The sequence below is a fragment of the Carlito syrichta genome, unplaced genomic scaffold (assembly GCF_000164805.1).
Source record: "Carlito syrichta isolate Samal-C Ts95f unplaced genomic scaffold, Tarsius_syrichta-2.0.1 Scaffold309487, whole genome shotgun sequence".
NCBI lineage: Eukaryota > Metazoa > Chordata > Mammalia > Primates > Tarsiidae > Carlito > Carlito syrichta.
Window position 1 is genome coordinate 103322 of NW_007253583.1, and position 27171 is coordinate 130492.

A 27171-nucleotide genomic window follows, 5' to 3' on the forward strand; every position below is an offset into this window, starting at 1 on the left:
AAATGGAAGGAGTGAAAAACTAATTAAAGAATGTGATGTCAAATTTGGAGGGTAAATTAGCTGTCAAGAAAGTGGGTATCAGGGTGTCCATCATTTGAAATTATTTTTAAGATTAAGAAATGTACAATATGAGCTTTGATTATTTTTCATCTACCTTGACCTTTCGTTTTAAATTTATATCTAGCTTAAAGCTTTTGCATTTCTGTGTAAACTAATACAGACTCCACACATCTCTGTGTGTTCAACCATATAAACGACCAGAGTAAACTCATAAAAATATATGAAGGTTTTTACATTTTACTACTCAATCCTCCCTGTACAAGTCCATAGTTCTAAGTGCATGCTGCCTTTTAATGACATGAGATGGGCTGGAGTCGTTGCCACAGGCTGGGAGGAACACTGTATGGATAGATTAGAATTTAGCTAGCAGAAGGATATCCTAATGTTAAATCATTGAAAATCTTTTGCTAAGGAGATCTGGAAATGCACAATTTGGCTTGAGAAGCCCCATGTGGGTGGAGTATAAATTATCTTAGGGCAGTCTTATGAAGAAATGAAAAGTATAGATTTAATCAGTGAAACTTATAGGAAGACAGTCAATTTAAAGGCTTTGTTCACATATTTTAAAAAAAGATCTGAGCTTAGGAAAGATATAAAAAGCTTCTCATCACATCATGAGAAAAAATGTATATAAACTTTTGGTACATAATAAAGACTTGATTACACACAAAGACACATGCATACACACACAGATGTGTAATAAAATGTAGATAATAACTTGATAAGAAAGATAGATTATTTTTTTCATAAGCATCTATAAGACGCCTAGCTTAGTGGAAAGCAAAAATATACTTATATATGTCCTCTACCATATTACACAGATCTTTAAATATTCTATTTACTCATAATTCAGTGATTTTACCCAATATTTTGTCAGTATGCAAATAAAATATTTATACTTTTTCACTTTACAATTTTTTAAAAATTGGGTAAGATCCCTTGCATAAATTGGCAAGTTCTTGCAACACTGATCTCAAAGTGCTGATTTAGTTTTTAAACTTACTGGAGAATTTATGCAATTGTAAACTTCTTAGAGAATATTTCACTGTTGTAAATATTTTTGCTGTTGAAATTTAAAGTTTTCACGGTTGTAATCTTATCACAGATTTATCAAAATTTTTAAAGCCACTCTACTTCTTCAATATCAACACAATGTATTCCACAAGTTTCCTCTAAAGTTCTTATGAGATTCTGATTGATTGCATCAAAATGGGGGAGGTGTAAACATACATTCCTTTTATAAAGTATTTAGAGCATTATTAATGAAAAGTAACACTTTTTAGCTCTGTTTGGGACCACTCAGTTGATGCTATGAACACCACTCAATATAGTTCAGCCTTGTGATACTGTAACTATAACCTCACTGTCTGAGGACATTTTCTTTTTACTTCTACTTCATTAATAAGCTTCAGCACCAAGAATGCTGAATAAGGATTTATATTTAATTGAAGTCCTTTGCTCTTTATTGGTAAAATGTATTTTACACCCTGGATAGATGTAATTAGTGTGATGAAGCTTTGACAAAAGTTGTCTTTGCTAAATGTAGTATTTGCCTTATCGTTTTATACATCAGGCCAAAAAAATTGCATTTTTACCCCCAAGAAGATAAAATTCTGATTGTTGGGATGAATGTGTCTGATTGATGAAATACAATTGAGTTCTCCCATACATAAAGTTCTATACTTTGTTTTCTAGGATTCAGCTAATTAATAAGGAAAATAGTAAGTTTTGATACTGTGCCAGACTGGTAATTCAACTCTATTTCCTTTCTTCATTTGAAAATCAGAAGATATTATAGAGTTATTTTAGACTGTAGAGGAAAAATAATATCAGCCAACTTTAAATTTGTTTTACGTTATAATATATTTAATGAAATTTTGTAACTTTTCTATTGGAGATAATGCCACTCTTTTGAGTGGAATGACCAAATTGTGTTGATTTACATGAAAGGAGACTTTTTAAATGTAATATAGGAATTAGAGGATTCTTTCAAACAAAGTGAACAACTATTTAAACGGAGCAAGGAGTAAGAGAAATCCCTTCTCCCTTTCAGTGGGAGATCCTGAAAATAAAAAGAAAACAGAATTGTCAAGAAAGTTATTAATTATCATTACAATGCTTGCTGGAAAGGATAAGATAGAAGTTCTTTTTCTTTTCTTCCCCCTCAATAAAATGGATTATCATTGCTTGTAGGAGTTCTGTTGTTAGGAAGCACAATTGCAAAATACATTGCTCTTGCTTAGTCTTGTATTGCGACCCAGATATTCCTGTTTTCTCTGTGTTCCTAGAATGTTTCTCATGTGTTCAAGCCTAACTCAAGAACATCCATCTGTGACTATGAAGTTAAAACGGCATAATATTCACAAATGCTTTTTCCCCTGAAAAACCACTATCCTCTCTGCTCTCTAGAGATGTCATAGGAACTTAGCTGTCAGAGACGAACAGTTTGTGTCTACTTAAATTAGAACAATTTTGGAAATTCATCTGTTACTTCATATTTGATAAGACCAGCTATATCCAGTGGAAAAAACTGTTGGTCATTCTTGGATGAATTAAGTATTTAATTTTGCATAAGCAATGACTCACAAAAAAGCTCTTGTACTTTTATACTATATTTTTATCCAGTGATTTTCAAAAATTATAATCGATAAATCAGTGCTAATTCCTATACTAGGAGGAGACCGTGGGACAGTCTACCATGCTAGTGGGAAGGGGGAAAATGTCTCAGAGGAAGTGTCATGAGATTGATACCAGAAGATCTGCTAATCCCACAATAACATGTTATGAACAATTAATTTTTGCTTATTAATGTTATTATCTTGCCATATAAACATTATATTTATTCAGTATAAAGTCAGTGAGGACTGAACACTGTGAAATTGGGGAGGAAATAGACAGGGAAACCTCTACATTGATTGAAAGCCCTCACCATACTGACCTGATTTGGGACACAATTAGAATTTTGATTTAATAAGATCAGTTTTTGTTTCAGTGTTCTCTGGTTGGCATTTTTATGTTTCTTATACATGATGATAATTATTATTTTAAAAAACCTTAGATTTGAATAACATGGGGTAGAAGAAACTGTGTTTATATGGAAATCAAAGGTCAAAGACAAAACTTAAGTTCTAGACTCATATTGATATAAAATGGGTTTGAGCTTCTGTCACAGAGACATTAGTGATTTCTTGATGTCTCATGCCAAATAGAATGTCAACAAGCACAGCTGAGTCTCTTACTAAGGGCTTTTTGAAAATGATAGTTGCCATTTTAGAATTTTACAAAGTGCTTTTCACATTCGGTCCTCCCAGTATCCATGAGCAGTCAATTGAACATACCTATTTTATCCATGTGGAACTTCGCGTCCAGAAAGCTAGGAAATTTGTCTGAGATCACTAGATCAGTAAGTGTCAGAAAAAACTTTAATTCACACCTAAGTCCCGTATTCTACTAATCAAGGCTGTGATATTTTCCTTAAATAAAAAAATTAAAAACTATTTTTATTTAGATCATCTCTGTAGTATTCTACCCAACTATACAAAATTTTCAATGATTTTAAAGGCTAAGCAAAATTTGTGTCCAATTCTATAGGCTGTTATTATTAGGGAAACAGTGATTTTCACCTGTGTATTATTTTCAGTTGGTTTCCAAGAGCCACTTGACACAAGCGTCTTAAGATCCAGTCATCTTATTTCTCTTACAACATTGGTCATTCAAATTTGCCAATATTATTTTTTGTGCTCATGGTTTCTCTCAACTGCCTCTGTTTTTTAATGTATATAGATAAGAGAATACAAGAATAGCAAAACTCCGTGGTTTTGCTATGGATCTAGATTTTAACGAGAACTCAGGAAAAAAAGGATTAGAAGAAGTCACACAGCTTCTGAATTTTTCATTTCTCATGGCTCAATTCTTCTCATTTGTCCTGTCTGGGATTCATTTTATCTTAGGCTTCATGACCTGATGCTTCTTTCTCGTGCTAGTCTAATCCATACTTTAAATAAACTATTTGAGTTTTCATCTTGGTAAATATCAAAGGAAGAAAAGATATTTCATGCACCTAAAAACTCTTGCCAAATTCATGAATCTGACTCTGCATTATCCTTCTCCAGAAGGAGAACATAATTTCATTATCCATGAATCATCACCTCTTAGACTGTAACATCATTGTCAGAGAGCCTAATAGAACCAGTGTTCAGCTAGCTGAAAAGGGGGAGGGAGGGAGAAAGCACTGGGGCAAAGCACAGGTCACTGGCACGATCAGCAAGCTGGAGAGTCTTAAAGCCGGAAGAGAAGGAGAGACCGTCTTCCCCGATACCTCTGATATACCTACTGAGTAGTAAATAACTGTTGCTGACTCTTTCAATATTAATATTGAAATTTGTTTTCCCCACCCAAATTACACTGAATGTCAGCATACTGCCGATGAAAAATATTAACCCATTTAATAAGAATATCAGAATGTTTGGTCAGAATTGATGAATATGAACATTTAAAAATATTTCTTATCTGATATTTTTTCCTTATTATTCAATTTGCGTTTTTGGACGCTTATTTCTAGGCCTCAGTACCAGTTCTGTGGCTTCTGTTCTGGTTTTACCAAAAAGCTCAGTGTGCAAAATATAACTTCCCAAAATTACATTATAATAATATTTCCCAGGGAAATGAACATAATAAAATTCAAATCTGGTCTACTGATTAAAAAAAAAATGTTATAAACCACGTTTACATAAGGATTCAGGATGAAAAGCTAAAATGTGCAGGAATAGCTGTAGTTAGTACAAACAGCCACTGGAGGTCACTACTGTTCCACAGAAATACAGTTTATTGCTCGCCTACTTAGGTAGTTGATTCACCAAATCAAGTAAAATATGATTTAAATTCTTTGAAAAGATGTAATGTCAACATCCTTGGAAAATACAAACTCATTTAAACGGGATATAACTTGCATAAGTATTGCTTAGAAGACTGTAGCACTGGGACTATTAACTTCATGCTGTGGAAGCACTATATATGTACCGGGGTTCATAAAAAGGGAAGAAAACCACATGCAGTTCAGAGACTAAACCCCATTTCATCTTGCTTTTGGTAAAGCAAAGTATTGACTGAATCTGTTCTGCATTCATGCATCTCTGTTGTATAGTTCAACAGGTCAGGCTATTTATGTAACTGTTGTTATCTTTGAGGGAAGCCAGATATTTTATGTATATTTGCATTAGAAGAATGAATATCAATCACATTTCTCTAAGATGCAATTAGTTTGAAATCCTTATGAAAATAGATTTATGGTGTGTCGTCTAGAAAGTGCCATGAGGTGGAAGTAAGGGCAACAAGTTTTGATCAGGAAAACATTTGCCAGTTGGCTGTGTTAAACTTACAGTGATAAATTAGTTATTGTTTAACCTACAAGAATTACATATTTGCGCTCTGAAGATGCTGAGAACTAGAGAAGCTTCATTCTCAAAGTGGGGTGAGGGGGGAGGATATAACTTTTCTTGAAATTTCATATCCCAAGTCAAAATGAATTTGACCACCTAAAGAATTTTATTTGGTTCTTATCCATCATTAAGTTTATGAGTAAAGTTAGGCATTAAAAAATGGCCAGCTTTCAAAATGTTGGTCATTCATTTAATCTTAGATTGTACATACCAAGTAGCTTTAAATTTTGGAAATATTTTTCAATGTACCAAGCATATTTTCTATATACCGGTAGCACCACAGCATCAAGAATTTATAAGAATTCAAAAATATAAGTATGCTTTGACTAAATGTATTTGGTATCCATCATAAATGAGGCAGAAGGTCAAGTCAAAGAATAGAAATGGGCTTTTTCACTTTAAGACTGCATTTAATTAATACAATCATCTTGAGTACAGATCAAATGAGGCTGGCAAAGAAAATTTTTTAGATGAAATATGTATTTACTAACACTTTATGAAAAATGTAAAATTACAACTTCAGTGAAAAACATCACAATAAGCTCAGTCATTCAGTTAGCTGTGAGGAAGTATCTGCATATTAGCCAATTGGGAATATGTGACTATTTGACATTGATAAATGTATATCCAACAGTTATTCATGGGTAAACATATTGTAACTATGATGCTTTTCTGAACTGGCATCTATTGTATTATTAAATCAATATCAAAGTACCTGATTAATTTACTTTAAATATTTTTTCATTATTGCTTATAAAAGTATAATTTTAGTAATCTTACTTCCTTGCAAGTATATTTCCTGATGACTTGCCTAGATTTTTCCTCTCAGCATATGAAAAACCTCCAAACAATATAAAAATGTTAGTAAAAATAGTCATTCACTTTTTCTTTTTTGCTGCAGTGATTCTGTTTTGAAAGAACAGGGACATGGTTAAAGATGTAGGGCTTGACAAGCCACAGTAAATGAAACAGCCTCAATGTTGCAATTTCTGATTTTTGCTCCTATAGTAGAGCTGTTCATTTTGGAGGATGAAAGAGGATACAGACAAAAGGTATTTTTCTAAAACCTTAATAGACTGTGGTTCAAGTTACTTAAATACAGAGACTATGATATCCGTGCTGCAGTCAATAAACTTTCACCAACCACATAAAAACACGCATGCAGCTTGCAGATTGCCAACAGGGTCTGTACAGAATTGTACCGATGGATGAGTTCACAATACAGATGAACACAGGGACATTGTAATGTCAGCAATAGGAAAGCAACAGAGAACTGTCCTAGTATTGGCCTTTCTTCCTCTAAGATTTATTTTATACATTTATTAAGGTATTATCAAAGTCGTCCTCTTTAGTGAGGCTGAGGGTAGAAAACATGTCTTGGAATGTGTTCTCTTTACACATCTGAATTACGTGTCAGTCATTAGGGGACTGGTATGTGCAGGGCATGGGATGGAACACAACAGGACAACCTGACAAATCCTCACAGAAGAACAGGACAGAGCTAATGATTCCATTAACCATGGGAGGGCTTGTGAAAAGCTGGAAAGAGAAATTCAGGTAAACTCCCATCCACATGTATGTAGTAAGTTTCCATCCCATTTACAAAGCTTGTCTCTGAAAACTCCCTGATGTAAGGATCAGTGGAGAAATCTGCGTCCTTAAAATTGCCTCTTGGCTATGTTATTTATTTGTTTGTTTGTTTGTTTATTTATTTATTTATTCATGGAATGTACAGGCTAGAAGACTTTGACAGTGAAGCCTCCAGTCTGATTTTAGGGGGATGGGTTTCAGAGACTGGACTTCAACTTTAAAACTGTGAATTTTTACCATCTCCTCACATTTTGCAGTTGTCAATTTGCAGTATTTTAACCCTTCAACACTTTCTCCCTATGCTTACTTTTTGAAATTCAGACACTTCTGGAAACTGCTCAAGGTGCTGCTTTAATCCAGCATCATTTTTTGGATAGTTTCCTGCAATTTTTAAATTTAAGTCGAGCATTGGTTGAAAGACTCCTCTGTCTCTAAATGTTTCCATAACCATGTCATCTCTTAGAAACAGTTCAAGTCCCAAGTACCTGGGATCATTCACCTCTTTCCTTGACTTGCCAATGAACCGCTGTTCTAGAATAGTAGATTTGGTTCCACCAGAAGGAGAATAACAGCAGATGTGAGGGATCACTTATGAAAGAAGTTCTATCTTAAAACAAATGCGACATTAACGGAATCAATAAGGGGTCTTGTACAATAGGCATTATATTAAATCGGAGTTCAAGCTTCACATTGATTGTGGTATTTAAATTTCAATGGGCTGATTATGTATGAGAGGAAAATGACCAGTATTATGAATGCACTAAAACAGACAGAGAAGGACCTTGCCAGCGAAGTGAGAGGGAGAGGGAAGGGGAGGGGTGCATCGTGTTCCCTTTATAGTCACCAGAGTTCAATAAAGCACCACTTATTTCCCAGCTTTTAAGAGCGCTTTTTTTATCACAAGGGTTCATACCTCGCACTCCCTGGAGCCTGATTTGTTAAAGGTGCAGGGTCCCGTCCCATTCAGCAGCATCTCGCTGGTCTCCGTGTTGGTGGGTTTGTAATCTACATAAAATTCCTGGGTGCTGGGAGTCATTTGCTTTAGGGACTGTCTTTTCTTTTTCCTGTGCCTGCGCATGAGGGAGCGCTGCTGCAGCTGCTTCATACTGGCAGGGTACCGCTTCCATGACACGTAGATAACGAGCAGGATGACGAGCACCGACAGGAAAAGGGCCACGCTGCCCGCGATGATTTTATGAAAAGAAATGTGCTCGGCGTCCGCATCAGTCTCGGGGCCGGGCTCTGTGGCTCCCACCGTCGGGGGTAAAGGGGGCTTGCTCTCATGCTTCGGCCTGGGGAGCTTGGGCTTAAACGTTGGCTTTGGGAGAGCCCTGGCCAGATCAAACCTCTCTGTGGTACTTTTGCCACAGATGCTGTAGTTCTTCACTGCGTCGATCACATTGACTCCTTGTAGCTCTTTGGGACTGGCACAGATGATTGTATTCTCCCTCAGACCTTTGAAACTTTTTAGCCAGTTTACCAGGGAACAGATATTTCTGCTGCATTCCCATATATTCCCGGCAAGACTGATGTCATTGAGGGATATCCAAGAATCCAAAATCTCTTGACCAATAAATGTGAGCTTGTTGGAATCCAGGTTGAGGCGCTGCAGATTCGGGACACACTGGAAAACACTGGGTCCACTAAAAGCTTCGATTTCATTGCCTGATAAATCAAGCCTTTGTAATGAGCTCCAGGTCCAGGACATTGTCTGTCCTATGACACTGATTTTATTCCACTGCAAGTAAAGGTTCTGAAGGCTCACCAACCTTGGAAAAAGGGCCAGGTTGAGCTTGGAAAATTGATTGTGCTCCAGGTGAAGTTCTTTTAGTCTGATCATGCCAGCAAAGACATTCCTGGCTAAACTTCGGATCCGGTTATATCCCAGGTCCAAAAGTTCCAGGTTGCGGCAGTCTTGGAATATTCTCACAGGAATGGTTCTCAGGGAGTTAGACCTTAAATGTAAACTCAGCAGCTTCCGCAAGCCCCGAAACTGTTCAGATCCCAGGGAATGCAGCTGATTATAAGACAGATCCAAGTTCCGCAAATTTGTCACAGGTCTGAAGGTATTGTTAAGAAAATAGGAGATTCTGTTGGAACTCAGAATCAACTCTTTGAGTCTGCGTATTCCATTAAAAGCATTTTCATCAATATTGCTGATATGGTTATGGTCAAGGTATAGCCAGGTGAGCTGGTTGAGCCCTTTAAATTGATTATACTTAAGTTTTTGAAGACTGTTATAGCGAAGGGACAAACCTAAGCAACCGGCAGATATACTTGAGGGTATCTCCTGTAATTTCTGAGATTCACAATATACCATTTTGCCTTCACACCTACAGCCCTTAGGGCATCCTCGTTCGGCAGAAGAAAGCATTGTCAGTAAGACAGTGGGGGCTATAACCAGTGCTACAGCTGATCCGCTCAGTAGCCTAATTACATTGAAACCTGGAAATAAAAACAACTTAGAAAAGTTATCCCCCCAAAAAAGAATTCATTTTTTAAATTAAGCAAAAATAGCCATGTATTTTCATTTTAAAATATTTAAATCTAGACAACAATATTTAACATCACATATCATCTTTGTAATTAAAGAAAATTGTCTTTAGGGTTTTTTTTAAAAAATAGCTAAACGAAGAAACATGTCTACTAAGCAATTAAATTTATAGTCTTAGAGCAGAACACGGTAATCTCTAAAATAATTAAGGCAGAATTATTACACAGACTAGAAGATTTTTTATGTTTTGTTTTTAAGAAGGAAAGAAGAAAAATGACAAAACATACCCATCCTTTGTATTGTTCAAAGGTCGTCCTTAGGTCTTTTGCTTTGGCTTAGGGGGCCACTTGCATGACAGCCCCTGTCAGCTGCACTGTAGTGAGTCAGGGCTCGCTGACACCCAGGAAGAAAAATTGGACCCCTTGGGAGATGGACCGATTTTGGAACATTATTCTTTGCCAGCCACGCAGAACACTCCAAGAACAAATAAATCCCAACACCGCATTCGCAGCAAAGCATCAAAATCTTCCTAGGTAATAGGATCTTCATGGATATTACGTTTTTGCATCTTTACAGTTTTTTGGGGGGGGGGTTAAAAAAACAAAACTGGCTTCTACAATATCTTCTTATCGGAAAACAAGATGTATTCCTCCAGGCAATGTGGGTCTACCTGAGCTGCCACATCTGTATTCCATAGCCCAGCAGTTCCCGTGGTGAGCACCCAGTTCAGCCACAGAGCTGCGTTGGAGCTCAGAAGGCAGGAGAGCCCTGTACCGCGCACACGCTCAGCTCACTTCTGCAGACTGTCATTCTGAAAGCTGCTCGGACTGTTGCTTTGGTTTCAGTGAATGCGGTCTTATGTAAAGCTGCCCCCAGTGGTGAAGAACATTATGGGCATGTGCAGAAATGTCTCTCTTTTATCTTGCAAATGAGCAGGCTCTCTGCTGGAAAATGAATGATTCTTTTGGGTGGCTCAATAGGAACTGAATGGTCACCGTAATCAATAACCAGCAACATTTTCTGTGATTTCTAAGTCTTGTTTTACAATTTGGCAACGTCTTTATTGTCTGCATCCACTTAATCGCTAAACATGTGCTGTCCAGAGTTTTTCTGGAGCTTGACATTAAGTTCACAGACTGCATGTCAATTTTTCTTAACCTCAGCATAGACTTTGAATGGAAATTTATAAAATGAATTATTGAGCTTTTCACAGAGAAGCATTAACTGCTTTCCCATTTGACCTCTTGGAGTCACAGTGATTACATTATGCAAGGTGTTTCAGGGTGCAGAACACATACATTTTGGAATAGAGGGGATAACTAACGACATAGAAATTAATGTGTCCAATAGCATTTCTGGTTTTCACACAGAAGTTATAATTGGTTTTATGTCTTATGGTTTGGCTTCTTGTTTTGGTTGCTGCAGTTTTCTTTTAATTAGAAGAGAAATAAACCTTTTTTTAGTGCCAGTATAAGAATCAAGAGATCATTTGGTTCATAGCTTATTGATGCTGCTGTTATTTGTTACACTAATAATATTTATTGAGCACTTTCTAAGTGCTTTAAATGGGCTATCTTGTTTTATCTTTAAACAATAGTATTATGTATGTCCCATTATAAGCTCCATTTTAAAGTTAAGGAAACAGACTGGAAAAGGTAACTTGCTAAAGGTCATATAGCAAGCAAATGGCAAAGCTGAACTTCAGAACCAAGTCACTCTTATGCTTAAACTGCTGTCCACTAGATGATCTTGTTCAACAACATCATCTTCATTTTAAAAATGAGTCAATTCAAAATTAGATGGATTGAGGGATTGGGACAGGGAAGATGTAATCAACAGATTCTTGCTTCCTCTAACTCAATTGTACAAATTTCCTTAGCCTGAGTCCCATAAAGAAGTATAAAAACTAAGGAGAGGCAGTTTAATCTAGTGATTAAGAGCACAGATTTCAGCACCAAGATTCAAATCCTGGCTACAATTTACTGGGTATGTAGCCTTAAGTGGGTTACCTATCTATTTCTCTATGCCTCAGTTTTCTCATCTGCAAAATGGGCGTGATAATATAAACACACATCATGTTTTGAGACGTTTTGAGTATTAAGTAATCTTAATGTCTATTAAAATACTTAGAAGAGTGTTTTGCACATAATAAGCCTATGAAACCTATTTGAATAATATTAACCTTATTTTACTTGCTGGGATTGCCTGTTGTTTCATACTGAGTATTGACTGTACTGAAAGAAGAATGGAAGAGCTCACTGAGAATGTAGTTCTCTCACTTTATTTTTCCTGGGACAAATAATCTTGGGTTATTTATAGTGAATATCATTCTCTGTTGTGTACCAAAGATACATTTTTTTTTGGTATCTTGGTTCCTGATCTTGTCTTGCTTTATAGTTTGGATTACGCTGATTCATCGAATCTTATAATTGATAGCTCCTCTTAATGTGGACCACTGATCTTTTTCATAACAGTAATCAGTAGCCACTTTTGGATTGAGTCGCCCTCCAGGACTCCTGTGGCCTCTACCTTGGCACTAGCACTTAAGCTGACTTCCTAAACAGGTCTAATTTGGTTCAGAAAAAGGAATTTCTGGGAGAGGGAAGATTATCCATGAGACTTGTTGAGAAATTTAAAAATAAATTAATGTAATTCTAAGCCACACTGAATACTTGAGGCTATAGAAATTACTCAAAACAGAGTAGTCTTTTGGAAGAAAAACAATTATGTTTAAAAGATTTTAGTAATTTACTGATATACTTTTTAAGGTTTTTCCTCCTTTTACTTGTTGACTACAGTGAACTATTATTTCTGGTTTGTCTTTTAACAGAAGCAAAATTATGCTTCATCATGTATCTAGCAACATCTTTTGCACTTAATACCACATACAGAATAAACCATAAACTACTTGACAAGTTAAATTTCCCCAATGAATCTAGGGCCTTAATGATTTATACAATTATAAAACATAGTGTCATGTATCCGATGCCTTTTTTATTGCACTTATAGTTCTTCAAATAGCTAAACATATTTTGTTTAAACTGAGTAAATAAATCAAATCTCAGTATATAATGCCAAAATGCAGTTCAATATGAAACTGAATTGCCAAATATAAACTTAGAAAGTCATAACTGAAAGAAGATATACTGATTTCTGAACAGTGGTTAGCCTTAGAGATTTCATTTATTTAAAAAATATATAGTGTAAATACTCATTATTTGCTAGACACTATTTCAGACACTTGGAATACATTCGTGTGCAAATTAAAAGTCTGTGCTCCTGTGAAGATTATGAATTAAAGGGATGAGACAGACAATAAAAAAATAAATAGCATAGTAGTAGGTTGTATTACTATAAAGAAAGAAAAGTAAAAGTAGAGGAAGAGTGGGAGCACAAGGGGTGAGGTGGATTTCAATTTTAATTAGGATGGTTAAGGATGTTAAAAAGGTGACTTGCACTAACCCTTGAAAGAGATGAGCTTGTTAGATTTGAATATATATGAAGTTCTCTCACTTTACTTTTCCTGGGACAAATCATCTTGGGTTATTAGTGGTGAATTTTCATATATATGTCTTGGTTCCTAATCTTGTCTTGCTTTGTAGTTTGGACTATGCTGAGTCATCGAATCTTATAATTGATAGTTCCTCTTAATATGGACCATTGATCTTTTTCATAATAATAATTGGTAACCACTCTTGGATTGGGTTGCCCTCCAGGACTCAGTGAGGTCTCTACCTTGACGCTAGCCCTTAAACTGACATCACAACCAGGTTTAACCTGGTTCAGGATAAGGAGTTGCCTGAAGTGGGAAGATTGTCCATGAGACTAGTTGAAAAATACAAACTATTGTTCTAGAATATATATATATATATATATGTAGTGGCCAATGCAAAGGCCCTAAGGTAAAAGAAGATCACGTTTAATGAACAGCAAGAAGGCCAATGGGTCTAGAGTGGAGTGAGCAAGTGATAGAGTTATTGGAGATGAAGTCAGACAGATAATAGGTATTAGATCAAGGAGGGTTTTAGATAACATTCTAAGAATATTTGCTTTATTCTGGAGAAAAAGAGGAGCAAACTCAAGATTTTGTGTAAAGATATGATCAAGTTGCCTATTAACAGGATCACTGTTATGGATTGAATGTTTCATCCCCCCGTTCATATATTGAAATTCCAATACTCAGTGTGCTGGCATTTGGAGATAGAACCTTTGTGCAGTAATTAGATCATGCAGTTAGAAACCTCATGATAGGATTAATTGGATTAGAAGAATAAGAGGTGACATAAGAGAGCTCGATTCTTCTCCCTCTCTGCTCTAGGCTGTGTGAGGATACAGGAGAAGGCAGCTATTTATCAGTCAGAAATCAGGCTTTGTCTGTCCATCAGATCTTCTGGTGCCTTTATTTTAGAATTTCCAGTCTCTAGAACTGTGAGAAGTAAATACTTGTTGCTTATACCACTCGGTATATGGTATTTTTGTTATAGCAGCCCAAACTGACTGAGACAATTATTCTTCCTGCTGTTGTGGGAATAGGTGCTAAAATGAAAAGGATAGGAGTGGGGGAACTAGTAAGGAGGCTAGTAGCATGGAAGTAGTTAGAATTGGTTAGAATCTGGACATACTTTAAATAAAACCAATAGGATTTTTTGAAGGAATTAGAAGTGAAGGCATGTGATAAAGAGGGACATTAAAGATATTAAACCACAGTAGGAATGGTGAAGCCATTCACTGTTTTCATGAGTCATGTTTGGAGTAAGATAAAGAGTTTAGTACATTTGGATTGTCTGGTTTTGGCTCTTACTTTTTTCCACTTTTATGAGATCATTTAATTTTGGAAAATATTCTCTTTATATTAAGTCTTAAGGCACCATTATGTATGTTGCATTTTTAAAGTTGTTTATTTGTTCATTTTTATACAATGTCTCACACTTTCACCCAGGCTAGAGTGCAGTGACTCACCACAGCCTCGACCTCCTGGGCTCAGGTGATCCTTCTGCCTCAGCCTTCCAAGTAGCTAAGACTTCAGGTGCACACCACTCTACCTAGCTGATTTTTAAATTATTTTTTTTGTAGAGATAAGAGTCTTTATGTTGCCCAGGTTCATTCTGAACTCCTGGCTCCAAGCAATCCTTCTGCCTCAGCCTCCCAGACATTACAGGCATGAGTCATTTCACCTGTCCAAAGGTATTTTTTGAACAAGAAGTTATCAAAAGATTTGCAAAATTAGCCCCCAAACAATAGCAACATGGGTTTTCATTCAGGTGGCCCAGGCAGTGGCAACATCTTTGCATATGACTTTGGAGGATAATAGAGCCAAAAACTTTGATGAAAATTGAAATAGAAAATTTCTTAAAGACTAGATTGGGAAACATTTGGACTAAGCATTTTAGAAAGTCAGTTTGGTGAATACAAAATATTGTCCTAGAATAATTTAGAGAATAACATATACTAATTTATTGCATATATCAGTTGACATCTGGAATTTGAAACTGGTTTTGGGCTAACTTCTCAGAATCTTAATTCGTATATCTGCAAAATGGGACTCATAAAACCTAACTTATGAATATCTAACAGTTTTATCTAGGAACAATTCATATAATTTATGTGTAAGTGCATTGTAAACTATTAAGTATATGCATATTTCTGAAATCAGAGTACCTATAAAAATTAATTTCCTTTGATTTTGTATAGTCTGATCATGAGCATATATCAAGGATCATCAACATGACCAGGGGAGAGTCAGAATTTACAAATATTATAAAAAATTTCCTCAGTTTTTTCTTTAGCTGTCATTTTAATACCACAGCCATTTATTAACAGTATACATTGTTGATATTCTGTGTTCTAACTTATAAAGTGCTTTTACTGATAAACATATTTCATTTAGGTATTGTTAAGAGTTTAATGTTTGTGACCCTATCATATAACAGGTTGTCAGAATGCCAATATAGAGTTCCCTACAGTTGTGAAAATGATCTTCATTTCTAGTTTGTTAGAATACTTGTATGTATTTCTACATTTGTAATTATATCCTTATCTTCATCAGCGCATTAACACTTCTCTGAAATATCCTTGGTTTCCATCTGCTTGCTTTAGGGGCTCCATTAAAAACCCTGTCTGGTCACATATGGTTTTGAATGAACAACTCTAAATTAGATAAATTGATAAAGAATATTCCAGATCTGACCATTAAAATGTTCTCTCAGCATCTTTCTGGAAAAAGGCAAATTTAAGTGAATGAGACCTTCCAAGGTTATCCAGCACATCTACCTTCTCCTTACCTAAAGGTACACTTTAAGCCACATCATCAACTCATATTCTCAAGTTTTACTTCATTCCTTACCTCTACTTCTGCAGAGGTAGCCCTAAGCTAAATTTGGAAATACAGAAATCTAGCAAACACCATATCCCTCAGTGGCAGACTTCTGAAGACTGAAAAGACGACAGAACTTCAAGGAAACAGTTGTTTTTCTTTTTTGTTTTGAATGGTGGTTTTAAAATAGACATAAAAGTAGAGAAAGTAGTATAATAAACATGAATGCCAAAAATGATCAATTTTGCTAATTTAATTTTGTATGCCCTTGCATCCTTTCCCACATACATGCAAATTTTTTCTGGAGTTTTTTTTTTAAAATCCAACATTATTTCATTTTACACACACACACACACACACACACACACACACACACACACACCTCAGTATGCATTTCCAACCAATAAGGGCTTTTAATTTGATCAATAGCATTATTACACCTTGCAAAATTAACTGTACACTCTTAAAGTTTGTTTGTTTGTTTGTTTGTTTGAATCAAGATCTTAAAAAAACCTACACATTGCATTTGGTTTTCATGTCTTTAAAATTTTTTGTTGCCATTGATTTGTTGGATGCCAGGGCATTTTGACTGATGCTTGTTCCATGTTCTGCAGTTGGTTGTTTTTTCACTGGATCATTTAACTTGCAAAGAGTCAGTGTTCATGGCAGACATGCTGAACATGAGTCTATTCATTAATTTAGGCAGGATATCCAGTCCCAAATGGATACTTGGAGCATCTATTCATTCTTGGTAGCAATTTAAGACCTGAAGAATTTCTGAGTGATATGGAATTTAGAGCTTGGAGAAAAAAATATATACCTCTACTGTGTGGTGTTTTTACTATTAGGGAATTCAGTAATGGATTAAATGGCAAGTTCAAGAATAAGGATTAATAGTAAGGTCCGATGAGTCCATGTTGGTATAACATTCGTATGGATTTTGGTTCTTCACTTCCCTTCACACTTGCTTTTTTGCCCTTGGTAGCGAAAGCAATTATTTGATTTTATTCATTGCTAAACAAATTTTCTAATTTTTGTATTATTGAGTTGTTCATCTAATAGAGGCTTAAAAATCCTATCAAGAAAACAGCAATCAAACTTCATTTGCAGACTTTTATATAGAAAGAAATCAGTTTTCTAGCTTTTCATTTAGAACAAATTCCATGAAGAAACATGTGGCATCAGAATCATACTGTAAAATTTATAGTTTTACATATATTCCTAAATTTCCTATAATTTCTCACATTGGAACAAACAGCTTTAGAGTAACTATAAAAGCATCTTAACCAAATTTGTACCTTAATATTTGATGTTTTATTTTACATGTGTGATTGCATTTTAAATGTAAAGTCAAGGCTGTTTAAATGGTATCATAATAAACATTTTGCTATATCCACTTCATGTATATTCTAATGTTGAATTGTTGAAGAACATTTTGTACTGTATTTTTTAAAGCCTGGTATACAATTATTTCAGTTGGATATACCAGGATATTTTGAAATTTGACTTCCTAGCAAACATATCTGCATTAAGAATTAAATTTCCCAATCACCAGGTGGAGAAAGATAATCAAAATCTTGATTTTGATAAGAAACAGATGTGCCATAAGTTATTTTTTGTTTCAAAAACAATGTCTGACTTAAAAAATATATTATTTTAGACTGCAAAGCCAAGAGATATGAGGAAGCCTGGTTGATTTGCAATGAAGTAATAGAGGCTAGGAGTCTAGGGTCCTTACGTTATTCTAAAATATATCAGTCTGTTTGGGGACTCTTGTAACTCAAACTGGACAATTCTTCTTTGTATTGTTAATACTTGGTATCTGTGGCCATCCTCTGAATGAAAAGCTCCCTTAAGAGTGTGGGGGAGTGCATAAGATACTCTTGTGGCTAACAGCAGAGCCCCCAAGTGGCAAAATTGTGATTCAAGCAATAATTGTCTTAGTCCCTGGAAACAAATGCCACAGGTCCTTAGTAAAAATAAAACTGTTTTTTGTAGAGAGTTGAGAATTCATTTATTTATTCAACAAATATTTATTTAAGTTCCTACACTATTCTTGGTGTGGAGGATACAATAGTGAATAAGACAAAGTGCTTACCATCAGAGGACTTGCTTTCTAGTTGATGAGATAGTAAAAAGTAAATATCACAGCTACACACTGCAATGTCAACCAGTGATAAGTGCTATGAAGAAAATTAACAAAGATAAGGGCTAGTGACAGTTTGATAGCATGATCGGAAAAATCCCTTTCTGAGGAGTTGATAATTAAAAGGAAGTAGGGAACATCTCATATTACTCTCTGTACGGTTAGATGCAATCTCTATTCACAGTTTTCATTGGTCACCACTAAAAAGAAAAACAAACAAACGATATACTCCACACATTATTTTTGACTCCAGAGGTGTGGGTTTTTTCCACTCCAACCAAATCTTCAGTTCTCTGAACATCAAGTAGTTCTCTGGACATCAATTTCTCCTGAATACCTCCTTTCCTGTCCCTTTCTGGTTTTCTTTCATTTCCACTTTGTCTCCAGGTGCCTATGGTGACCCAGTTCTTTGGGGACATTTTCCCACTTATCAACAAATGAATCCTATGGTATTAGCTGATAATGGCTAATACTATCAGTTTTCTAAGGGTACTTGAAATTTAATAGGTATATCTGAGAAGTGGAAAATATTAAGGATTAGTAGAGAACTGAATTTTATTCACAAACTGTAGCTTAAAAAGCAAATAGAAGAAAAGACTTGAATGGAAAACATTCACCCTTGCTCTCCCTTCTCAACTTCTTACCAATTGTTCTTTCTAAGATGCAATCACTTTATTTTAGCTACTATTTACTTCTCATAATATTTCTGAATTTTGTTGCTACTTTCATTTATTGCTATTATAGCCAGTGATTTAGTATCATATTCTCTCCCTACTTCCCATTTAACATATTAGTTAACATTAACATATTGGTGCAGTACAATATTAAATAAATAAACAGTATGTAATCTCTGATGATTGTGTAAGCAAAGACACTGACGGATCAAGTGGTGTCCTAGATGGTATTTCCATTCTTATTCAAGTTTTTGTTTTCCTTGCCGTTTAAGAATTGCCCCTATTTTATTTATTTCTCTTTCTACCACTTTTAAATTTGCTTAGTTTTTTCTGTACTTAGTTATTTGTCTCAACATTTAATACAGGCATCAAATGCCTAAGTTTTCCAAATGCTCAAGGAATTCAGATACCCCCTTCCTCCTGCAGCACTCCATTTCTCTGCCCAGTATCTACTTATAGCTTTCACTATTACTTATAGGATTTCACTATTACCCACTATGGGGTCCCCATTTCCTAGATTCCATGTTTCCTTTTTCTTGGTTTATTGCTCATTTTGTTGAAGCGTCTCCACTAATAAATTAAGAAAGGGTGCATGTGAAATAAAAATTTCATAATAGGAATTTTTTTTAGGTTAGTATCACTGACTGATAAATTGCTGTATATATAATTCTGTGATGTAAATCATTTTCCTTCAGAATCTGTGAGGTATTAATTCATACTCCTACTACAGAGAATCTGACACTTTTCTGATTCCCATTCTTTTGTGTATAATCTTTTATTTTCTCTCCAAAAGTCTTTATGATATTTTCTTTCCCCTGATATTTGGAAGTTGTACAAGTATGTATTTTGGTTTGTGCCTTTCTTCATTCAATGTTGGATAGTCAGTGGACATTTTCAATATAAAGACTTGCATCCTTCAGTTCTATAAAAAATTATTGTATCTTTTTTAAAAAAAACCTCTCCCCATTTTCCTTATTCATTCTCTCTCTCTCTCTCTCTCTCTCTCCCCCTCTCTCTCTCTCTCTGGAACTTTTCTGTTGGACAGTTTTTGTACTTCCTGAATTGATCCTTTTAATGTTTTTTCCTACTTTCCATCTCTTTATCTTTTTATCTTTCATAAAGATGATGTCTCAGCTTTATTATTGCCACATTTTATTTATCTGTTGTACATTTTGATCAGATGTGAGCAAATTATGGCACAAGCAAACCTAGCAATGGTGCAGCTGGACTAAGCGGTATAAATAAAGTTTTTGTAAATAAAGAAACACATTCATGCTCATTCTTTGATGTATTGTCTGTGAATGTCTTCATGCTGCAGTCGCAGAATTGAGAGACTGTAAGTCCTGCAAGCTTAGAATATTTACTATGTGGCTTTTTACAGAAAAAGTTTGCTGATCTCCCATCCTCACCCTAATTCAGGTGATCATATTTGTTAGTTCTGCTATTTTGGTTTTTTTTTTAAAACTCTTTTTCATAGTATACTTTGTTACTGCTATGGTTGTGACATCTTTTCTCTCTCTGATGATACTGTTTGAAGTTTTTTGGTAGTATGTTGCTTGCTGCAGTTTCCTCTGAGGTAATTTCACCAGTTTGTTTTGACCTATTTCATGTAGGAGGATTTTCTCAACTGTTAAGGCTCTTGTGTGTCCATTTGGATCAATGAGTGAATCATTGATCCGAATGGACACACAAGAAATTCCCCTGTAGGTGAACAGGCTTTTGGCTGTGGATTTTGTGTTAGCAGTATTAGATGGAGAGCTTGCTTCAGATGCATGTATGTAGATTGTTTTCCCCCCAGAAAAGATGGCCATCCTCTTGCATGGGAACCATGTACCAGTGTTCTGAAGGCAAAGCAGGGGAAGGGTGGTGAGGCCCCCAAGTTTATTATGTACATTTCTCATCATTCTCTCTTTTTCAGTCTAAAGCCTTGCTATTGTGTCTGATGTACTTGAGTCTAGCTTCTCAGGTTTGGATGTGCCAGAAAATACACTTCTCTACTCTGCTAGAAAGTCCTGGTGTAGAGATGGAGATCTGGCACTTTATTGAGTTGACCACACTCAATAAAGACTTCAAACTAGTCTTCACATATTTAGTGACCCCTACTTTTGGTGCTTTTTAGGACTTTGCACAATGTAGGGTATCCTGTCAGTAGCACTTAGGTTGTAGCTTCCTTGCTTTACTCATCTTTCATATATTCTGTTTTCCAAAAAATTGTAGAAATTGCTCATCAAATCCATCCTTGTCTCCTCTTTCTGTTCATTTGTGTTCATTTGTCATTGGCTGAGTATTGAGGTGGAAGAAGCAATAAAAATATGCAATCAATCTGCCACATTTAATGTATGAATTCCTGATGACAAATTTCAACCATGGTGGGTGATACTGGAATGAGGGAAAAGACTGGCAGAGCCACCATATAAACTAAGAGTGTAGTCCAAGAGGAAAATGAAAGTTAAAGATCATTGTAAAATTAAGTGACTGACCTTGTTATTCATCCTTTCCAATCTCCCTTTCACTAGTGTCATTATAAGGTCTTTTGCTATGTACACATTTCTCCATATAATCTTTCTTTATAAAAATTATTTTATTTAAAAAATGTGAGGTACAAATGAGGATTAGGTACATACATGGTCATCATACAGGTAAAGTGTGGGCATCCTAATTGATATTATGTGTCTCTTCCCTGGCAGTGTCCCACTACTGCCAATCCCTTTATTATGGTATTATGATAAATGTTCAAGGTTCACTTATGAGTGAGTACATGTGGTACACAGATCTCTGTTTCTGTGACAAATCACTGAGTATTATAAACTCTAATTCCATCCAGGTTGTTGCAAAGTTCGTAATTTTGTTTTTCTTTATGGTTGTGTAATATTCCATCATGTAAATGTACCACATTTTCTTTATGCAGTCTACTTTTGATGGGCAGCACGGTTGGTTGCATGTTTTTGCTATTGTGAATAATGCTGCAATAAACATGCATGTGCAGGTATCTTTATTTTAGAGTGTTTTGAGTTCCTCCACGTATATTCCCAGAAGGGAGATTGCTGGGGTTGTATGGAAGGTTGATTTTCAGATTTTTTAGAAATTGCCACATTGTTTCCACAGAGGTTGTACTAGTTTACATTCCCATCAACTATGTAAAAGTGTTCTCTTTTCCCCACATCCTCTCCAGCATCTGTTGTTTTTTGAGTTATTGATGATGGCCATCCTGACTGGAGTTAAATGGTAGCTCAGTGAGGTTTTAATTTGTGTTTATTTGATGATTAGTGAGGCTAGCACTTTTTCATGTATCTTTTGGCTGCTCATATGTCTTCTTCTGAGAAGTGTCTATTTATATCTTTTGCCCATTTTTTAATAGGGTTGTTTGTTTTTTTTTCCCTTTGGTACATTTGAGTTCCTTGTAGAACTTAGATGTTAGGCCTTTGACTGATATACCAGTTGGAAAATATTTTTTCCCATTCCATGGGCTGTCTTCCCACTCTCTTGATGGTTTCTTTTGCTTTTCAGTCCATATAATCTTTCAAATCAGAAGAAACTTGGTATATTATTTTTACTTGTGGCTTCCTTGGCTGTATAGCTCAGTATGTTATGCCACCACTATTTCATTTACTCTTCTGTAGGTATGATTAAAATGCTTCCCCTCTAGGAAGTAAAGTTTTACAAATAAATTTAATTTTTAAACAAGTAACTATTTGTTCATTTGTTTATTTATTTAATAACTTTGAATCACTACTTTTGTGAGGTTTCTCCCATATCCTGCTTTTTCCTTATACCAACCTGCTCATTTATGAAAGCCAGTAGCCTCCAAAAAGGCCAAAAACCATATTTTTTAAACTTCCTTTTTTTGTGTTATATATTATTCTGGATTTTAAATAAATATATTTGGTAGGACTAGGATGACTTTTTAGGTCACTGTATTGAGTAAGCTAAATTTTCTAGAACATTTTATATTTTGTATTTGTTATAACTATTTGCAAACTTAAACATTTTCAATATCTGTAAATGTGTCTAATTTCCTGAACCTCAATCTTTCATAAAAAATGAATTTATATATACATATACTTTTTTTGAGTTGGAGTTTCACTCTGTCAACCAGACTGGAGTGCAGTGCCTTGTTTATGGCCACTGCAGCCTCGACTTGCTGGGCTCAGGAGATCCTTCCACCTCAACCTTCCAAGTAGCTGGAACTATAGGCACATGCCACCATACCCGGCTAATTTTTTTGATTTATTGTAGAGACAATGTCTCGCCAAGTTGCCCAGGCTGGTCTCGAACCCATGGGCTCAGACAAACCCTCACCTTGGCCTCCCAAGGTGCTGGAATTATATGCATGAGCCACTGTGTCCTGCCAATTTATACATTTTTAATGAGCTAGAGAGAATAGAATTATATGTAAAATTTCTTAAAAAACAACACTCTACTCCCAGCACTTTGGGAGGCCAAGGCGAGTTGATTGCCAGAACCCACAGGTTCAAGGCCAGCCTGGGCAATTTGGCGAGACCTCGTCTCTACAATAAATCAAAAATTAGCTGGGTATGGTAGCATGTGCCTGTAGTTCCTGCTACTTGGAAGGCTGAAGTGGAATAATCGCTGGAGCCCAGCAGGTCGACACTGTAGTGACTGTCAGTTGCCAGTATACTGCCAACTGGCTGGCCAAGTGAGACTCCAACTTAAAAAAAAAAAAAAGAAAAAATATAAAACCAACCAGCCCAACAAAAACTATACCTTGAATTGAAATCTGAACTTATTTTCTTATGTTTTTGGATCAAAATTTGTTTTTAATTATTTCTTACAATTTAGAGTAAATATTCAATTTTATTTTTTATTTTTATTTATTATTTTTTTTAAGTTGGAGACTCACTCAGTCACCCGGACTGGAGTGCATTGGCCACTCCCAGCCATCGCAGCCTCGACTTGCTGGGCTCTGGCAATCCTTCCACCTCAGCCTTTCAAGTAGCTGGAACTACAGGCGTGCACTACCACACCCGGCTAATTTTTTTGATTTACTGTAGAGATGAGGTTTCTCCAAGTTGCCCAGGTGGGTCTCAGACCCACAGGTTCAGGCAATTCACTCACCTCGGCCTCCCAAAGCGCAGGATTACAGGCTGAGCCACCGAGCCCGGCCAATATTCAATTTTAAAAATGTATAATTTGCTCTTTTCCAGTTTATACTTGTGACTTAGTAAAAATTTGCAAATTTGCAAAAATATCAAGATATCATAGATGTGTATCATGGTGATGGTAAGGTGTGTGAGTGTTTCTGTGTATGTGTGTTTACATGTCTAGGAAGTAGAGCTTTACAAGTAAATTTAACTTTCAAATAGGTAACACTTATATATAATTCTAGTTTGTATTTTCTGAAAATCCAGTATGGGCCTGTATTGAAAAACTGGTAATAGTTACCACATGGTGATATAAATTAAATTATTTCTTCTAATTTGAGATCATACTTTCTCATAAAGGCAACAGCCTACATTGATTCCATACTTTTTTTTTTTAATATTTTTATTATGGTTTTGTGGGGTACAGTTAAGGGTTAGGTATACAATTACGTTTCATTCAGGCACCCTGTTGATAAGAGGTGTTTCACCGTCCCCAGACACCCAGACAGATATTTGCCACTGTTAATCCCATCAACCAGCCCCCCCATACTTTCCCAGTACCATCAGTCATTTTCTTATAGTATTACATTGGATGTTCAAGGTCTATTATATGAGTGAGAACATGTGATACTCGAATCTTTGTTTCTGTGAGAGGTCACTCAGTATTATAGACTCTAGTTCCATCCAGGTTGCTGTGAAATTCATGATTTTGTTCTTTATGGCTGCGTAGTATTCCATCGTGTATATGTACCACATTTTTTTAATCCAGTCCTCTTTTGATGTGCAGCATGGTTGTTTCCAGGTTCTTGCTATTGTGAACAATGCTGCGATAAACATACGTGTGCAGGTATCTTTTTTATAGAGTGATTTGAGTTCTTCAGGGTATATTCCCAGTAGGGGGATTGCGGGGTCATATGGAAGGTCGATTTTTAGAGCTTTCAGGAATCGTCACACTGCTTTCCACAGAGGTTGCACTAGTTTACACTCTCACCGACAGTGTAGAAGTGTTCCCTTTTCACCACACCCTCTCCAGCGGCTGTTATTTTTTGAGTTGTTGATAATTGTCATTCTCACTGGAGTTAGGTGGTATCTCAGTGTGGTTTTGATTTGCATCTCCCCGATGATTAGTGAGGTTGGATATTTCTTCATGTGTTTGTTGGCTGCTCGGATGTCTTCTTTTGTGAAGTGTCTGTTCATATCTTTTGCCCATTTTATAATGGGGTTGTTCGTTTTTTTCTTTTCAGCACATTTGAGTTCCTTGCAGATCCAGGATGTTAAGCCTTTGTCAGACCTGGTGTTGGCAAATACTTTTTCCCAGTCTGTAGGCTGTCTCCCTGCTCTCTTGATGGTTTCTTTGGCTTTGCAGAAGCTTGTCAGTTTAATGAGGTCCCATTTGTCTATCTTCTCTCTTATGACCTGTGGGTTTTGGGTTTTGTCCAGGAATTGGATGCCAGTTCCAATTTCCATGAGGGTATTTCCTTCCTTTTCTAAGGTTCTTATGGTTTGAGGTTTTACATTTAGGTCTCTGATGCATTTGGAGTTAGCCTTTGGCATGGGGATAGATAGGAGTCCTGTTTCAATCTTCTGCATGTAGTCAGCCAGTTTTTCCAGCACCATTTACTGAATAGGTTCTCCTCTCCCCAGTGGTAGGTGGTGGGGGTTTTGTCGAAGATGAGCTGGTTGAGAAATTGAGGTTTTGCTTCTGGAATCTCAATTCTATTCCATTGATCTATATGCCTGTTCCTGTACCAATACCAAGCTGTTTTGATGATTGTAGCTTTATAGTAAAGTTTGAAGTCTGGTAATGTGATTCCACCTGCTTTTTTTTTTTTTTTTCTGAGGATTGTTCCGGCTATTCTTGGACGTTTGTGTTTCCATATGAATTCCTGTGTTGTTTTTTCCAGGTCTGAGAAGAATGTTGCTGGTAATTTGATGGGTATTGCATTGAATTTGTAGATTGCCTTAGGTAAGATGAACATCTTCACAATGTTGATTCTTCCAATCCATGAGCATGGGATATTTTCCACTTGTTTGTGTCATCTTTGATGTATTTGAGCAGTGTTTTGTAGTTTTCATTATAAAGGTCTTTCACGTCTCTGGTTAGGAAGATGCCAAGGTATTTCATATTTTTTGTGGCTATTGTGAATGGAATTGTGTTTTTTATTTGGGTTTCTGTTTGTTTATTATTGGTGTAGAGAAATGTGATTGTCTTTTGTGCATTTATTTTGTATCCTGAGACTTTGCCAAAGGCCTTTATCAATGTAAGGGGGCTTTTGACAGATTCTCTTGGGTTTTCAAGGTACACAATCATATCATCTGCAAAGAGAGATAACTTGACTTCCTCTTTTCCTATTTGGATACCCCTGATTGCCTCCTCTTCTCTGATTGCTCTAGCCAGGACTTCCAATACTATGTTGAACAGGAGGGGTGAGAGTGGGCATCCTTGTCTTGTTCCTGTTTTCAGGGGAATTGGTTCCAATTTTTGTCCATTTATGAGTATGCTGGCCGTGGGTTTCTCATAGATGGCTTTTACTATTTTGAGGTATGTTTCCTGTATGCCTAGATGTTCAAGGGTTTTTATCAAGAAGGGGTGCTGGATTTTATCAAAAGCTTTTTCTGCATCTAATGATATGATCATGTGGTTTTTGTTTTGACATCTGTTGATGTATTTAATTGCATTTATGGTTTTGTGAATGTTGAACCAGCCTTGCATCTCAGGAATGAAGCCTACCTGGTCATGATGGATGATTTTTGAGATGTATTGCTGAATCCGGTTTGCTAGGATCTTGTTGAGTATTTTAGCATCTATGTTCATCAAAGATATTGGCCTGTAGTTCTCTTTCTTTGTTGGATCTTTACCTGGCTTGGGTATCAATGTGATGTTGGCTTCGTAAAATGATTTGGGGAGAGTTCCATCTTTTTCAATTGCCTGGAATACCTTCAGTAGGATTGGTATCAGCTCCTCCTTAAATGTCTTGTAGAATTCTGCTGGAAAGCCATCTGGAGCAGAGCTTTTTTTTGTAGGAAGTTTTCTTATTACATAGTCGATTTCCTTGATTGTTATTCATCTATTTAGGGTCTCAATTTCTTCTTGTTCCAACCTAGGTAGGTTGTGTGATGTCAGAAAGTCCTCCATTTCCTTAAGGTTTTTTCAAGTTTGTTTCCATACAAATGTATGTAATAGTCTCTAATGATCTTTTGTATTTCTTCAGGGTCAGATATGACTTCATGTTTTGTGTTTCTGATTGTGCTTATTTGGTTTTTTTCTCGTTTTTTCTTGGTCAGTCTAGCTAGTGACCATCGATCTTGTTTATCCTTTTGAAGAACCAGCTTTTTGTTTCATTGATTTTTTTG

General features: G+C 35.9%; 1 protein-coding gene across 2 annotated transcripts in view; it reads right to left on the reverse strand.

Moving 5' to 3' along the window:
- LRRTM3 (leucine rich repeat transmembrane neuronal 3) overlaps positions 1 to 10438 on the reverse strand; it is a 45286-nt gene extending 34848 nt beyond the window's left edge. The window contains exons 1-2 of one of the 2 annotated variants that reach the window (XM_008067363.1): positions 9870 to 10438; positions 8002 to 9533 (exon numbers count right to left, since the gene is read on the reverse strand). In XM_008067363.1, the coding sequence (XP_008065554.1) occupies positions 8002 to 9533; positions 9870 to 9873 (1536 nt within the window). In that variant the 5' untranslated portion in view covers positions 9874 to 10438. Of the gene's footprint in view, positions 1 to 7675; positions 9534 to 9869 lie in introns of those variants that run through there. The other variant, XM_008067364.1, reaches the window with a different exon arrangement.
- Positions 10439 to 27171: the final 16733 nt, after the last annotated feature.